The sequence below is a fragment of the Muscardinus avellanarius genome, assembly GCF_963383645.1.
Source record: "Muscardinus avellanarius genome assembly, chromosome: 10".
Classification (NCBI taxonomy): Eukaryota; Metazoa; Chordata; class Mammalia; order Rodentia; family Gliridae; genus Muscardinus; species Muscardinus avellanarius.
Genome location: NC_137796.1, coordinates 50,724,272 through 50,740,361, shown reverse-complemented (window position 1 = coordinate 50,740,361; position 16,090 = coordinate 50,724,272). Strand labels below are relative to the sequence as shown.

Below are 16,090 nucleotides of genomic sequence, written 5' to 3'. Positions count from 1 at the left end.
AATCCCAGTACTTGGGAGGCTGAGAGGAGAATCGCATAGGTTCGCGGCCAGCCTCAGCTACTTAGGCTCTCAGCAATTTAGTGAAACCCTGTGAAGAAAGAAAGAATGAATGAATGAATTAGGTTTGGTAGCCAGGTGTGATGATGTACACTTTAATGCTGAAGATAGCAGGTTCGAAGCCAGCCTCAGCAATTTAGTGAGGCCCTCAACAACTGATTGAGACCCTGTTTCAAAATAAAAAAATAAAACAGGGCTGGGGGTGTACCCTGGAGGTAAAAGGCCCCTGGGTTCCATCCCCTGTACCACAAAAATATAAATAAATAAATAAATAAATAAATAAATAAATAAATAAGCTGGATGCGGTGGTACATGCTTGTTATCCCAGGATTCTGGAGGTGGAGACCAGCGGATCGCAGTTAACTGACAGCCACAGCTACTTAGGCCCTTTGCAACTCAGTGAGACCTTGTTTCAAACATTAAAAAAAAGACTAAAAAATAGGGCTGGGGGTGGAGATTGGAGGTAGAATGCCCCTGGGTTCCATCCCCTGTACCACAAAAATATAAATAAATAAATAATAGGGCTGGGGTGTAGCTCAGAGATAGAATGCCCCTGCTGTTAAATCCCCAGTTTCACACACACACACACACACACACACACACACACACACACACGCACGCACACACATTGAGAATTTTCTGCTTCTGTATGGAACTTAAAGCCATAGGACTGGTTGAACTTTGTAACAAAGACACCTTGTGATTATCTGATATCTGTATAAGCTTGGAGGAAAATGGAAATACCCACTGAAAAATAGAAAAAAAGGAAACTGGAAAGATGCACTGAGAGAGGGACTAAAGAGACTGAAGTCAAATTTCTCGCTGCTAGAGCTTGGAAGGTCAATCAGCTCCAATCCTGTGTAGATGAGAATAACACCTTTGTCCGAAAGGCTCCACATCGCCACCTCTTGGCTTACAAGAACTGCCCCGAAGGTGGGGCTTTGAAGCCAGGGCAGCCATATTGACTACTGGAGCGGGAGGGCGGCGCGGGGCCGGCTGCCATTTTTAGTGAGGGCAAACCAACTTCCGGTCGCCGTTTTGAATGACGGCAAGGCGGGGCTCCGGGTGACGGGTTCGCGGAGGGCAGGGCTCGCAGTCGTGGCCCCGCCCCGGCGCCCGGCTCCTCCTCCCGCGCTTCCGGGCGGCCGCCGGGAGGCGTCGCTGCCGTAAACCGGGCCCGGGGTTGCCGCGTCACGGAAGATGGCGGCCGCGGCGGTGAACGGGGCCACCAGCGTCTCGAGCTCGGGGCCCGCGGTGGCCTCGGGCGCTGTCCTGCAGGCCGCGGCCGGCATGTACGAGCAGCTCAAGGGCGAGTGGAACCGGAAGAGCCCCAATCTGAGCAAGTGCGGGGAAGAGTTGGGCCGCCTCAAGGTAGGGCGGGCGGCGGGGAGCCGGCGCTGGGCGGGAGCTGCGGGAAGGGGACGGCCGGGAGAGCGTGGAGCCCCCCGAGGGCGCGGGCTGGGAAGGGCTGGAACCCAGTGAGGGCTTCAGATGTTGGTGCTGGGCCGAGGGGCGGGAAAGAATGGGGCCGAGGGGATGGAGTGTGTATGGGATGTGGGGTTAAGAGTAGAACAAGTTAGGATTTCGGGACTCGGGGACGCATCTGTGTGAAGAGGATGCCCTGGAGTTGTAGGAGCTAGACTGAACCCAGAACAAGACCGGCGGTGGTGGCCCGTGCCCGGAATCCTAGTACTTGGGAAGTTGAGACTGGAGAATCGCAGATTGGAGGCTAGCTTCAGCAGTTTAGGCCCTGCTTCAAAATAAAAAGTTTAAAAAGGTAGAACACCCCCTGGGCTTAAAAAAAAAAAAAAGAATATGGGGCGCAGAGTGCTTCAGACATGTGTTTGGGAAGGAATATAAATATAGTAGGCTGGACCAAGTTGCTGAGTCTTTTAAGGAATGGTTTATGGGCTGGGTTGGGGGGCACTAATCTCCTCCCTGTAGTTTTTGGGGATAGCCCAGCTACCCCTACCCAAAGAGTGTGGGTGAGTTCTGCCATGAACTGAAGGTACTGGTCCACCCCCATGACTCCATTGACCCAGGCATTGAGTATCTCTCCTGTTTCCCCAGTGATGCTATTAATAATTGTAGCATTAGGTAATCTTAAGTGAGTACATGCTGTGTACTCAGTCTCTGTTCTGAGTGCTTTATGAGGACTGACTCCTGTAATACACAACAGTTTTATGAGGCAGGGATGATGGTTAGCTCCATTTTCCAGGTAGGAGAACTGAAGCCATAAGTAGCCTGTATTTTTTGTATGGTACTGGAGGTTGAACCCAGGGGGGTTCTACCTCCTAGTCACACTCCTGGCCCTACTTTTAGTATATGGTTGTGTGTGTGTGTGTGTGTGTGTGTGTGTGTGTGTGTGTTTTACTGAGGGCCAAACTCAGAGGTATTCTACCTCTGAAGTATACCTCCAGCTTTTATATTTTTTGTCTGGAAACAAGGTCTTGCTCAGTTGGTGAAGGTCTTGCTAGATCGCTGAGGCTGGCCTCCAACCTCTGCTCCTCCTATCTTAGCCTTCCAAGTACTGAGTTTACAGGTATGCACCATCATGCCCAGCCCTATATTTTATTTGTGTGTGTGTGGTGCTGGAGATCAAACCCAAGGCCATACACATTCTAGGCCAGTGCTCTACCATTGAGCTACATCTTTCAGCCCAGTAACCTATATTTGAAGTTTCATCTTTACTTCCTTTCTTCCTCATCAGCTAGTTCTGCTGGAGCTCAACTTCCTGCCAACCACAGGGACCAAGCTGACTAAACAGCAGCTCATTCTGGCTCGTAAGTGTCCCTTGAGTTTCTGCGGGGTGAGGGGCTGGGGGTTGTGGCAGGAATGGTGGCAGTGATGGTTGGGTTGGGACTCCATTCACCTGAGAGCCTGCCCTGTCACCTACAGGTGACATACTGGAGATTGGGGCCCAATGGAGTATCCTTCGCAAGGACATCCCATCCTTCGAGCGCTACATGGCTCAGCTCAAATGCTACTACTTTGATTACAGGTGAGAATGGGCCTTACCCCAATTTTTGCGGTATTGGGGATTGCACCCAGGGATGGGGGTTACTTGGCAGTTCTTGAATCTCTGACTCTCCAGCCACGTGGGCCATCTTCTTTTCTTGGAACCTCCACTCTGCCTTTCTGTGTCCCCAGAGCAGGGTCTGGAGGTTGGCTTGGAGGTCCTGAGATGGGTTGTGTAATCCAGTTTCTGTGGATCTCCAGTCCATCATCTCCTTATCTTTTCTCATACCACATCCTTTCTTCCCAGTGTAGCTGTATCACCTTTTCCCTGCCCTGGCTCCAGCCTTGCCCCCTCTAACTCAGATCCTATAGCAAACAATAGGATTTTTATGACATAATTTTTTTCTTCCCCTTGGTGCTGGGGATTGAACCCAGGGCTTCACATGCTGGGCAAGTGCTCTACTTGCTGAGTTGCACTTGTGCCCCATCATTAAAATTTGGCCCTCTTGACCTGCTCTGAACTGGTCCTGGCTCTCAGTTCAGAGGGTTCAGTTCAGCCCTGAACCCTCTGCCTGTGCCTCCCCATCCTGGCTTCCATTCCTCTGCTTGTGCCTCCCTGTCCTGATCCTGACTCTGCTGTCTGTGCTTCTCCATTTCAGCCCTAGATTCTCTTCCAGTGGACTGTGAGCTTGGACACTGCTGTGTCCTCAGCACTGCCTACCACAGGCCCAGAGCAGAGACTGACTTGATGTGTGCTGAGTATAAAACTGACACTTGCATGAATTAATGATAAATAATTTAATATCAGACAGACTTGCTGGGCGTGGTGACACATGCTTGTAATCCCCGCGCTTGAGAGGCTGAGACAGGAGGATCGCACAGGTTCAAAGCCAGCCTCAGCTACTAAATGAGGCTCTCAGCAACTTAGTGAGAACCTGTTACCAAATAAAGTATAAAATAGGTCTGGGAGTGTAGCCCGGAGGTAGAAACCCGCTAGGTTCTACCCCTAGTACCACCAAAAAAGAAATATCAGACAGACATTATTTTTTTTGGGGGGGGGTTGAATACAGGGTCATTCTGCCCCTGAGCTACACCTCCATTTTTTTTGGTGTGTGTGTGTGGGGGGTACTAGGGATGGAACCCAGGGGCATTCTTCCCCCGAGCTACACCCCCAGCCCTATTTTCTATTTTTTATTTTATTTATTTACTTTGTGGTACTGGGGATGGAACCCAGGGGCATTCTACCTACGAGCTACAACCCCAGCCCTATTTTTTATTCTTTATTTTGAAACAGGGTCTCACTGAGTTGCAAAGGGCCCCGCTAAGTAGCTGAGGCTGTCCGCGAACCGCAATCTTCCTGTCGCAGCTTCCCAAATGCTGGGGTTACAAGCATGCGCCACCATGCTCGGCTATTTTTTTGTTTTTTTTATTTTATATTTTTGTGGTACTGGGGATTGAACCCAGGGACAGTCTATCTTTGAGTTACTCCCCTAGCCCAATTTTATCTTTATTTTTTAGGCTCTGGGGAATAAACTCAGAGGTACTCTACCTCCAAGCTATACCCCCAGCCTGATTTTTGTGTGTGTGTGATAATAGAGATGAAATCCAGGGGCATTTTACCTCTAAGCTACACCCCCAGCCCTATTTTTTTAAGTCTTTTTTTTTTTTTTTTTTTGGTGGTACTGGGGTTCCTGGAAGCCCTTCTACCTCCGGGCTACACTCCCAGACCTATTTTTACATTTTCATTTGGAAACAGGGTCTCCTAAGCCAGCGCGCGTGGCTGGCTTCGAACCTGTGCGATCCTCCTGTCTCTGCCTCCCAAGCGCGGGGATTACAAGCGTGCGTCACCACGCCCGGCAATTCTTTTTTTTTGAAACAGGTTCTTACTATGTTGCGGAGGACCTCACTAAGTAGCTGAAGCTCGCCTCGAATCCATGATCCTCTTGTCTCAGCCTACAAAGACTTGAGATTTCAAGCATTCACCGCCACTACGCCCACCAAGCCTAATTTTGTATCTTATTTGGAAACAGGGTCTCATTATGTTGCTGAGAGCCTCACTAAGCTGCCATGGTTGGCTTCCAACCTTTGATCCTTCTGTCTCAGCCTCCCAAGTACTGGGATTACAAGTGTGCACCACCATACCTGGCTTATTATCTTTACTTTTTGAAATGGGTCTTACTACGTTGATGAGAGCCTCACTGTTTGCTGAGGCTGTCCTTGAACTTGTGATCTTCCATTCTTAGCTTCCTAAAGTATTGGGATTATAGACATGCACCACGACACCTAGGGACATTCTACCTCCGAGCTACACCCCCAGCCCCCCCTTTTTTTTTAGTACTGGGGGTGGAATCCAGGAGCATTTTACTTCCAAGCTGGGACAGATGGATCCCAGTTCGTGGACAGCCTCAGCTACTTAGTGAGGCCTTCTGTAACTTAGTGAGACCCTGTTTCAAAATAAAGAATAAGAAAAAAATAGGGCTGTTTCAAAATAAAGAATAAGCCGGGCGTGGTGATGCACGCTTGTAATCCCCACGCTTGGGAGGCGGAGACAGGATCGTGCAGGTTCGAAGCCAGCCGCGCTGGCTTAAGAGACCCTGTTTCCAAAAATAAAAAAAGTATAAAGTAGGTCTTGGATGTAGCCCAGAGGTAGAAGGGCTTCCAGGAACCCCAGTACCACCAAAATAAATAAATAAAGAATAAACAATAGGGGTGGGAATGTAGTTTGGAGGTAGAGTGTCCCTGGGTTCTATTCCCGGTATCTCAAACAAAAAACAAAAAAAAAAAAAAGGAAAACTCAGAACCTTATAACCCCTCATGGAGACCAGGGTCTTTGGCACCTGGGGTAGAGTACTTGGTAGGCCTCTAACCCCTCCTTACCATGGTTCCCTTCCCCGGTTCACAGGGAGCAGCTCCCCGAGTCAGCCTATATGCACCAGCTCTTGGGACTCAACCTCCTCTTCCTGCTGTCCCAGAACCGAGTGGCTGAGTTCCATACAGAGTTGGAGCGCCTGCCCGCCAAGGATATCCAGACCAATGTTTACATCAAGCACCCTGTGTCCCTTGAGCAAGTGAGGCTGGGGAAGGCGAAGGGGAGGGCCTGGCTGATGTGGGTGGTGCTGGGTCAGGCATTTAGTGGGGATTTCCTGAGGAGTGGTTATGGCTCACTCATCTTCAGCCATGGACTTGTTGGCTCGTTCATGCAATGGCTACTGAGCCCAGCTGTGTGCAGCGCACTGTGGTAGGTTTTCAGATGGTGCAGTGAGTCAAACAGATAAAATCCTTGATCTTAGGGAAATGACACTGAGGTGAGGCAGCAGACACTAAACCAAAAGAATAAGCAACCTGCGTTGCCCACCAGATGTTACGTGCTATAGAGAAAAATAAAGCAGGAAGAAGGTGGGGTGTTCAGGGCAGTGGCAAAATTTAACATGGGGTGGTCAGGGAAGGCTCCACCGAAGAGGTGAGATCTGAGAAGACTTGAAAGGAATGAGAATCAAGCCATGTGGAAATCCAGGCAGAGGGACCAGCCAGTCTAAAGTGGGGCAGAAACCTGCCTGCGTTTCTGGAATAAGGTGAAGCGGCCAGGGGAAAGCCTTAGGAGCTGGGCTTCGGAAGTTGTTAGCTGGGTGCTCCAGAGGATTTGGCTGTGGGGAGGGGATGGCAGAGAGGGCAGGTAGGACCAACAGCACCGTTTGTGCAAAGGTGTCGAAGGCTGAACCTAGGGTGGATCCAGCTGTCGTCCTCCTAAATTGGAGGTGAGATGAGACACTCTTTCACAACAAGCTAGTGGCTTGTGAGAGTATATATGTGTGCATGTGTGTGTGAACCAGGGAGGAGGAGGAACCTGATCTCTTGAGGAATGGGTAGCTATGTAGCAAAGGGTATTGTGGCAGAGTAGGGCTATGGGGGCAATAGGAGTGCAACGAGGTCTCTGCACTGCTTCATTTTCATCCTCTTCTTCCTCATCCATGGCCTCTGCAGTACCTGATGGAGGGCAGCTACAACAAAGTGTTCCTGGCCAAGGGTAATATCCCTGCTGAGAGCTACACCTTCTTCATCGACATCTTGCTGGACACTATCAGGTGTGCTGGGGGCCAGGACCTGTAGGGTTTGGGAAATGTATGGACTCTGCCATCAGACAGCCCTGAGTTTGAGTCCCATCCTGGCCACTGTGATCTGGGTAGGCTGGGCATGTTTCCTATCCTCCTAGCACCTTAGTTCTCCTTTTCCATGAACTGGAACTGGTCGTGCTTGGTGGGCAGCAGCCCTCCACTTGGCCCAGGCAGTTTACACATGTGGCCATGTGTGTTGAACCTGAGTCTTGGTCAGGCACCCAGACAGCGCAGTGGATGGGGGCCTTGCATTCTCTCTGAAAAGTGTTTCAGCCCATCTCTTGACCAGAGTGCATCCATTGGGTGCGTGACCTCGCCTTGAGGAACCTCAGCTGGAATACCGTTTTCCCTTCCCTAGAGCAGAGCCACGAAACTTACCAGTCCCTCCATTTGCTGTGTGCTCAAGTGACATTACATAGGTGGCTGAATGTGATGTTCAAATTCCTTGAGGTGCAAAAAGGTTTTAGGGCGGTGGCAGAGCAGATTCCCTTGCACAGAGCACCAAACTGGATAACTGGATGGGTTTCTTTCTTTTTTTATTTTAAAACAAGGTCTCACTAAATTGTAGAAGGCCTCACTACGTTCCTGAGACTCTCTTTGCACCTGCAAGCCTCCTGTCTCAGCCTCTCTAGTCCTGGGATTTACAGGCATGTGCTACCATACCTAGCTCCTGGGGTATTTTTTATTATGAAATATCTTAGTTCTCCCAAATGAACAAGAATTTAACGTGAGCACCCATATGTAGCCCATGTGATTTTGCAGAAATAGACGTGCTCCTTTCACTTTTTCCCCCCAGAGTTATGTGTTTCCCCAGAGTTTACCCCAACCTCATTCTATTTATTTATTTATTTAGGCGATATTCAAGATTGAACCCAGGGGCAGTCTACTTCTGAGCTATATATAATTTGGAAACAGGGTCTTGCTAAATTGCTGAGGCTGGCCTTGCATCTGCAGTCATCTTGTCTGAGCCTTCCAAATACTGGGATTATAGGCTTGCGATATCATGCCTGACTCTTATGTTACCATGTGAGTGTGGTGCTGGAGATGGAACCCAGAGCCCTTCTACCTCCGGACTTTACCCCCAGACCTATTTAAATTCTTTTTTGGAAACAGTCTCCCTAAGCTGCTGAGAGACTAAGTATCTGAGGCTGGCTTTGAACCTGCAATCCTCCTGCCTCATCCTCCAAAGTACTGGGATTACAAGCCTGTGCCACCATGCCCAGCTTTCATGGTACCTCTTGATGGATTTAAGGATCCTCCTCAGGATCTGTGAAGCACCCCGTGAGGATGGTTTTATATGTGAAGAGATCCCCTCGTGTGAATCCCAAGCTGGGTTTCAGAAAGCTTCAGACCTTGTGGCTAGGAGTGGAATTGAGAGTTCAGCTCCACAATTCTGGAGTCAGAGGTCTAAATGTGGAAACCTGGTGCCCTTTGCCTGCTTTGTGACCGGGGTCAGTAGCTGAGGCTGACTACGAACCCCACTCTCTGAGCCCCCATCAGTGAAATAGGGCAGTAACGTTGCAGCCATCAGTGATGAACTGAACGGTTAGCTCGACATCAGGTGTGGGAGGATAGGGCCTGGGAGGTTGGTTGTCTGTACTCAATGAGGACCTTGTTATCTTCCCACAGGGACGAGATTGCTGGATGCATTGAGAAGGCCTATGAGAAAATCCTTTTCTCTGAGGCCACCCGGATCCTCTTCTTCAACACACCCAAAAAGATGACAGACTATGCCAAGAAGGTGACTGGGGTTCAGGGGCCGTGAAGCCAAGGGATGCACTCTGACACCAGTGTTAGCAGTGGGGCTATCTAGAAGGACACTAGAGGGGAGGAGACTACCCAGGGTTAAAGCCAGCTATGTGACCTTAGACAAGTTGCCAGACCTCTCTCTGAGCTAGTTTGCCTATCCATAGGATGTAGCTGGAGTTTAGCGCTTACCAAATCATCTGGGAGGTGAGTGTTCTGTACGGGTTGACTTTTGCCCTTATTCTTCCCAATACTGAGTATCAATCCTAGAGGTGCCCTGCCATTTAGGTACATCCCCAGCCTTATTTTTTTTTAGTTTGAAACAGGGTCTCACTAAATTGCAGAGGGCTTCACTTAGTAGCTGAGGCTGGCTGTGAACCTGGGATCCTCCTATCTCAGCCTCCCAATTACTGGGATTACAAGTATGTGCCACCATGCCTGGCTCCCAGCCCTTTTAACTTTTTGAGACAGGGTTTTGTTAAGTTGCCCATACTGGTCTTGACCTTCAATCTTCCTGTCTCATCCTTCAGAGTAGCTGATAGTGCAGGCAGGTGCTAACACTTTTTTTTGGCCATTATCAGAGTTCCTTAAAAACAGTAGTTTAAGCTGAGCGGTTAAGATCTGATGCAGGCCAATTCTCCCAGTACTTGGGAGACTGAGACAGGAATCAATCACAGGCTCAAGGGCAGCCTTAGCAAGTAGTGAGATTCTCATATACCTAGTGAGACCATTTTGAATAAAAATAAAGCTGGGTATGGTGGCACACGCTTGTAATCCCACTACTTGGGAGGCTGAGACAGGAGGATCAGGGTTTGCAGACAGCCTCAGCTACTTAGTGAGGCTCTCTGCAACTCAGTGAGACCCTGTTTCAAAATAAAGAATAAAAAATAGGGCTGGGGATGCAGAGGTCGAATGCTCCTGGGTTCCATCCCCAGACTGGGGGGCGGGGGGGAGAATAGGGCTAGGGGTACAGCTTAGAGGTGGAATGCCCCTAGGTTCAATCCCCAGTGCCATAAAATAAATATAAATATAAAATGTGGTTGGAGATATAGCTTGGATATAGCATGCCCTTGTATTTAATGCTTAGTAAAAAAGCAATACAAAACACATCTTTCTAGCCAGGCAAGGTGGCGCACACTTGTATTCCCAGCATTTGGGAGGCTGAAACAATAGGATCGCAGTGAGTTATAAGGCCCTTTGCAACTCAGTGAGACCCTGTTTCAAAGTAAAGAATAAAAAAATAGGGCTGGGGTGTAGCTCGGAGGTAGAATGCCCCTGGGTTTAATTAAAAAAAAAAAAAAAAAAAACCACAGCTTTTCTGGTAAAATTGTTTCATTTGGCTTGGAGATTTGAGCAGGAATACCACCCCTGGAAGTGCTGACTCATGGGCACAGCGGCTCTGTGTCCCCAGAGGTGGGAGGAGAGTGAAGAGTGACTGTGGAAAGGGTAAAATTGAGTCTGATGGTGAGAGCTATTGGTCACCTACTCATTTTCTGTGCTTCAAAGGTTTGTTTGGTTTGTGGTACTGAGGGGTGAACCTCTGAGATGCATCCCCTGCCCTTTTCTTGTTTTTTTTTTCCCCTTGCCTTTTTTTTTTGAAACAGGGTCTTGCTAAGTAGCTGAGGCTGGCTTCGAACCTGCGCAGTTCTCCTGCCTCAGTCTCCCAAGTGCGAGGATTACAAGTGAGCACCACCACGCCCGGCTAGCCCTACTTTATTTTAATCTTTTGCAGTACTGGGAATTCAACCCAGGGGCATTCTACCTCTGAACTATACCTCCAGTCCTTTTTTTTTCCTTTCTTTTCTTTGCAGTACCAGGGATTGAACCCAGGGGCACTCTACCTCCAAGTTATACTCCCAGCCCTAGTTTTTACCATTTCTTACTTTGAAACAATCTTGCTAAATTGTGGAAAGTCTCACTAAGTAAAGGAAGTTGGCTGTGAACCTACCATTCTCCTGTCTCAGCCACACAAATGCTGGGACCCAAAAGCATGTGCCACCACCCCTGGCTCATCCAGTCTTTTTTTTTTTTTTTTTTTTTTTTGGTACTGGGGATGGAACCCAGGGGCTTTGTATACCCGGACTACCCTCCCAGACCTATTTTATATTTTATTTGGAAACAGGGTCTCACTAAGTTGCTGAGAGCCTCGTAAGTAGTGGATGAACCGGTGCGATCCTCCTGTCTCAGCCTCCCAAATGCTGGGATTACAAATGTGCACCACCACCCCTGGCTCAGATTTTTTATTATTTTGAAACCAGGTCTTACTAAGTTGTAGAGGGTTTCACTAAGTAGCTGAGGCTAGCTGAGAACCTGCAATCCTCCAATCTCAGCCTCCAAAGTACTGGGGTTGCAAGCTTGCACCACCATACCTAGCTTATTTTTTATTTTGAAACAGGGTCTCACTAATTTGCTGAGGACCTTGCTAAATGTGGAGGCTGGTTGTGAACCTGAGATCTTCTTGTCTCAACCTCCCAAGTACTGGGCTTACAAGCATGGGCCGCCATGTCCCGCTTCAGGTCCCCATCTTGAACATGGAGGCACAGAGAGTATATAGTCCTCTGTTTAGTTTTGTGTAAAGGGGTTTGGTTAGGAAAGGGAGCTGTGGCACCCATGTGTGAGTGGTGGCTCCATGGAGTGGACAACCTTAGGATCACCCCACTAATCTCTAATCCTTCCTTTCTTGCAGCGAGGGTGGGTCCTGGGCCCCAGCAACTACTACAGTTTTGCCAGCCAGCAGCAGAAGCCAGAAGACACAACCATCCCCTCTACGGAACTGGCCAAACAGGTCATCGAGTATGCCCGGCAGCTGGAGATGATTGTCTGAGCCACCAGGCTCTGGGGTGGGGCAGGGCATGGTTATTTAAAACATTACAGCTGTCTTCCAATAAAGGTGGATTGACATTTGGTCTTCGGGGCCCTTGTCTTCCCAGGTGGGATGGCTGGTGGACTATCTGGGGAATTTAGATCTTTGGGGCCCTTGAGTTGCAGATACCTTCCATTGGTTAGCCTCTGCAGTTCAGTAGCCCATGGGAGAGCATAGGCCCTAGATAGAGGGGTTGCTCCAGCTAGCTATGGACATGTAATGTTTCTTTAAAATGTTGGCAGCAAGCAGGGCATGGTAGTGCACACTTTTAATCCCAGTACTTGGGAGGCTTGAGACAGGAGTATCACGCAGGTTCGGAACCAGCCTCAGCTACTTAGTGAGGCTCTCAGCAACTAGGTGAGACCCTGTTTCCAGATAAAATATAAAATAGGTTTGGGAGTATAGCCTGGATGTAGAAAGCCCCTGGGTTCCATTCCCAGTGCCCCCCCCCCACACACACACACGTTGACAGTTAGCTGGTGTGGTGGTGCATGCCTTTAATCCCAGTTCTTGGGAGGCTGAAACAGGAGGATTCCAGCTTCAAGGACAGCCTCAGCAAGTAGTGAGATTCATCAACCAAGTGAGACCCTGTTTCAAAATAATAAAATAGGGCTGAGTGTATAGCTGGGAGGTAGGGTTCAATCCCTAGTACCACTGAATAAGAAGTAATGCATTAAATAATTTTTAAAATGACATGAAAATGGAACTTGTCTGTGGGCTACCCCTGTGAGTCCTTTGTGAAGCATGCTATGGGTCTTGGCATGGACTTCTCCCACTTTGTCCTCTTCCTGAGCCAGCACTATGACACGGGACCAGCCCACATGCCAGTTTGTTACCTGCCTAAAGTTCTTGAGGAAGTACTGAGTGGGGGTTTTCAAGAAATTGCCCAGAAATGGTTTCCCCCACTGTAAACTGTGAATGATCGCTTCTTTCCAGAGTGATTTGTGTTGGGGCTGATGGTATTGAGGGGAATGGGACCTCCCCAGCTCTGCACCCCAGCAGTGCAGATGCTAGATGAATGGAATGTCACTGCTGCTTTGGCCCCAGCCACCTTACCATTTCCAGGATGGGGCACTTTAATGGACACCTCTTTCTTGCCCCTTGCTACTCCTTCAGCCTGCAGTGGGTCACTGACAAGCAGCTAGGCGGCTGGATTCGTTATTTTATTGGCATGGAGGGGAAGACGGGATAGAGAGCACACTGCACTCAGTTGGTATGGGTGGCCTGCAAGTCATAGTGCTCCAGCCCAGCTACCAAGGAACCAGCCAGCTTGATGGTGGCAACCCAGGGCGGCTCACTCAGGTGGTTGGTGGTTGTGCTCAGCCTGAGAGGAAGGAAGAATCAATGGGACCTGTGTGACCAGGCCTCTACCCTTTCTGGGCCTTCAGTTCCCCATCCTGAAGGCTGGCTGTAAAAAGGCAACTTAGGGCAGAACTCCCCCCTTCCATTCTTGAGAGCAAGAAGGGGCTGAGAATTGGTGAGTACCCCAGCTGAACCTCCAGAAACCCCCGTCAGCTTCTCTGATTCAGCATCAAAGGGGGCCAGACCCTGCTGGCCAGATTTGGAAGTTTGGTATGGATGGGGGTTGCTGGAGGATGCAGTGTCTTCCTGGGTCTGGGGACTCAGAAGTAGCCTTTGTGGCAAGAGGGCTGGGGCATAAGGGCCTTGGGTCAGAAGTTGCCAAAGGGTCAGGAGTCAGAGATGCTAGGCCAGGGCCTCCCTGTTGGGAAAGTTGGGGCCCTCCATTTAGTTTTAGGAAGACAGCCACCTCCCACCCCTGAAGAGCTTGGAACATGGTTGCTGTTGGTGTTCTCAGGGTCAGCGTTAAAGCAGTTAATGGAAACCAGCTTCCCTCCTAGATGGCTCCAGAGTCACAGGAGGGCCACGTTATCCCCCTATCCCCTGCCAGAGGTCAGTATGGGGTTAAGGCTCCTCGTGTTCCTAGAGGTTTGGAGCCCAGTAGGTTTGAGGTACAGTCAAGGATCAGCCTAGGGCTAGGATGCCAAAGCCCTGAATAGTATTCTATTCAGGGAACAGGTTCAAGACTATGGGGTGTGCCCTTCCAGCCCTACTACCTGACCTTTCCTCACCAGGCAGACACGTTGCGAGGTAGACGGCGATGGCGCAGCTGATGGCGGCAGTAGCACTTGCAGGGACAAGAGTTAAGCACCTGGAACGGTGGCCAGTGGCGTGCGGTGCCCATGTTAGCTGCCCCAACCGGAGGTGCCCCGCCGCGGCCGCTGCTCTCAGTCACGGTAGCTGCAGCAGGTTCGCGAGGCCCATCTCCAGGCACCCCGTCTTCACGGGTCGTGCCTCTGGCAGCTCGGGAACCCTTGTTTCTGCGCGTGCGAACCTTGATAGGCGGAGGCGGAGGCGGAGGCGGGGGCGCGGGCGACGGCCCCTCAGCGGTGGTGGGAGCTGAAGCTGGGGCCGGGGCCGCGGCCTGTTCGGCGGCCGAGGCAGGGGGCGGAGTGGGGGCTGGGGCGGGCGCCGGGGCGGGCTCCACCTGGCCAGAGCCTGGGGTGGGCGGCCGGGCCACTGGCAGCGGCGTTGGCTGGAGCGCTGGAGGCTGCGGTGTGGGCGGTGGCACCGGCGGCGGCGTGGCTGGCGGCGTGGGCGGCGGCGGGCGAGGCAGCGGCTGCTGCGGGCCCGGAGGTGCGGGGCACGTCGACTCGCCAGTGGGGGGCGCCGGGAAGATGAACATAGGCGGCGCCAGCAGGGCAGGCGCGGGCCTCCGGGTCCCGGGCGCGGCGTGCGCCTGCCCTGGCGGCGGCGGCGGGGAGCCCCAGGGCCCCGAGAGCGCGGCAGTGCGCCGTCGGGCCACCCCGACGCCTCCGCCGGCCCCATTGAAGCGGAAGTGGCGTTCAGGGCCGTCGGGAGGGCTCACCCAGTCGAACTTAGGCTTCGAACCTGGGAATGTAGTGTAGGCGGGCGGCGGGAGAGCCCGGGTGTGGGGCGCGGGCGCCGAGGGGGGTCCAGAACACCCTTCTCCGTCTCCGTCCCCGCCCTCGGTTTCTGGTGCGCCACTGCGAGATACCTCTCCCAAGGGCCGAGCAGCTCCAGGAGGGAGGGGCCCCTGCTTCAGGACCTCAGCGTAAGAGATGGCACCTGAGGCAGAGAAGAGTCCTCCTCCTGCGCCACCCCCGAGGGAGGCCTTGGCCGCTAAGGGACCCGAGGCTGCCGCAGGGGACAAGGGGGGCCCGGACTTGAAGGTGACTTTACACAGCAGGCTCAGGCCGGCCTCGGACGCCGCAGACCGAGCCATTTCGCCTTCGCCTGCTGGGAGAGGCGCCCCTGCGCGGGTCGCACCGGCCGCCGGGGCCTCGATCCCGTGCCGGGCCGGGCTTTCCGTGGGGCCTGCGGCGGGTGCGGCCAGCGCTGGAGTGATCCTGCGGCTCGCGGGCTGCCGGTCTGCAGCGGGCGGCGGTGGCTTCCGCGGCTCCAGGGGCGTCGGAGGTGGGGCTGCTGCCCTCGGGACAGGCTCCTTCTCGGTTAATTGCCGGGGAAGCGGCGGCAGCGGGCGGAGGCTCGGGGGGTCGCCCTGGCCGCGATGGCTCGCTTCCAGCAGGCCGCGGATCCGGGGCACCGTGGTGCCCGTGGGCTTTCGCCACTTGGACGGCGCGGGCAGCAGAGCCCCCGCGGGGGGCGGGGGTGGTGTGGTGACCGCGGCCGCAGCCACCTCCTCTGGGGGAGGCGTCACTGGCGAGGGCAGTTCTAAGGGCAGGGGCAGGGGTGAGGGTGACGCCTGGGGCTCCGGGGGCACCAGGAGTCCCGGGGGCGCGGAGCTGCCGGGGAACCAGACGCCCAGCCCTCGAGCCAGGCGCATGGCCGGGGAGGAGGGGGTCACCTCGGGCTCCGCCAGGGGCGTTCGGGAGTTAGAGGCGCGGTCCGAGGCCTGCTCTTTTCGGGAGCCCCCGCCCGCGGACGGCTCCGACTGCACGTTCCCCATTTCCGACGGAGGTCGGGGACTAGGGTCAGAAAAACGTCCGCCAGTTAGTCGGCGGGGGCCGTAGGGAGCAGCCCCCTCGACGCTGGCTCCTCCCGAACTTATTTAGTCTGCTTCGCCCCAACCCTGCCTTCCAGCCCGGCAGTCGCCGGCTGGCGGAGTCCGCAGGCTCCCGCCCACGTCCCCGCGGCCCCCGGGAGGCTGGCCCCAGCCCCGGCCCCGGCCCCTGGCTGGGTCGGTGGACCACCTCTCTACCCTGGCCGGCCCCGCGTCTCCAGGCCTCAAGACGCAGGCCTCGCCGCCTTCAGTCTGTCTGTCCGGTTACACTGCTAGCGATGTTTGTGGCCAGTAAACCACTAATTCGGGCCACTCTCCCGGCACTTAGCCCGGCTCCCTGGCCCGGCCCCC

The 16,090-nt window shown here is 52.8% G+C and overlaps 2 protein-coding genes across 2 annotated transcripts; one reads left to right on the top strand and one right to left on the bottom strand.

Moving 5' to 3' along the window:
* Positions 1-1,181: 1,181 nt before the first annotated feature.
* PSMD8 (proteasome 26S subunit, non-ATPase 8) lies at positions 1,182-11,697 on the top strand (the record flags this gene model as incomplete). The annotated part of the gene is made up of 7 exons (XM_080702349.1): positions 1,182-1,428; positions 2,768-2,840; positions 2,956-3,058; positions 5,918-6,083; positions 6,997-7,097; positions 8,757-8,868; positions 11,560-11,697. Exons 1-7 carry the CDS (start codon positions 1,258-1,260, stop codon positions 11,695-11,697), a joined length of 864 nt encoding a protein of 287 aa, XP_080558475.1. The 5' UTR covers positions 1,182-1,257.
* A 1,245-nt stretch (positions 11,698-12,942) lies between these two features.
* GGN (gametogenetin) lies at positions 12,943-15,685 on the bottom strand (the record flags this gene model as incomplete). Its single annotated transcript, XM_080704661.1, has 2 exons — positions 12,943-13,060; positions 13,827-15,685. The coding sequence occupies 2 exons, from the start codon at positions 15,683-15,685 to the stop codon at positions 12,943-12,945; spliced, it is 1,977 nt and encodes a 658-aa protein (XP_080560787.1).
* Positions 15,686-16,090: the final 405 nt, after the last annotated feature.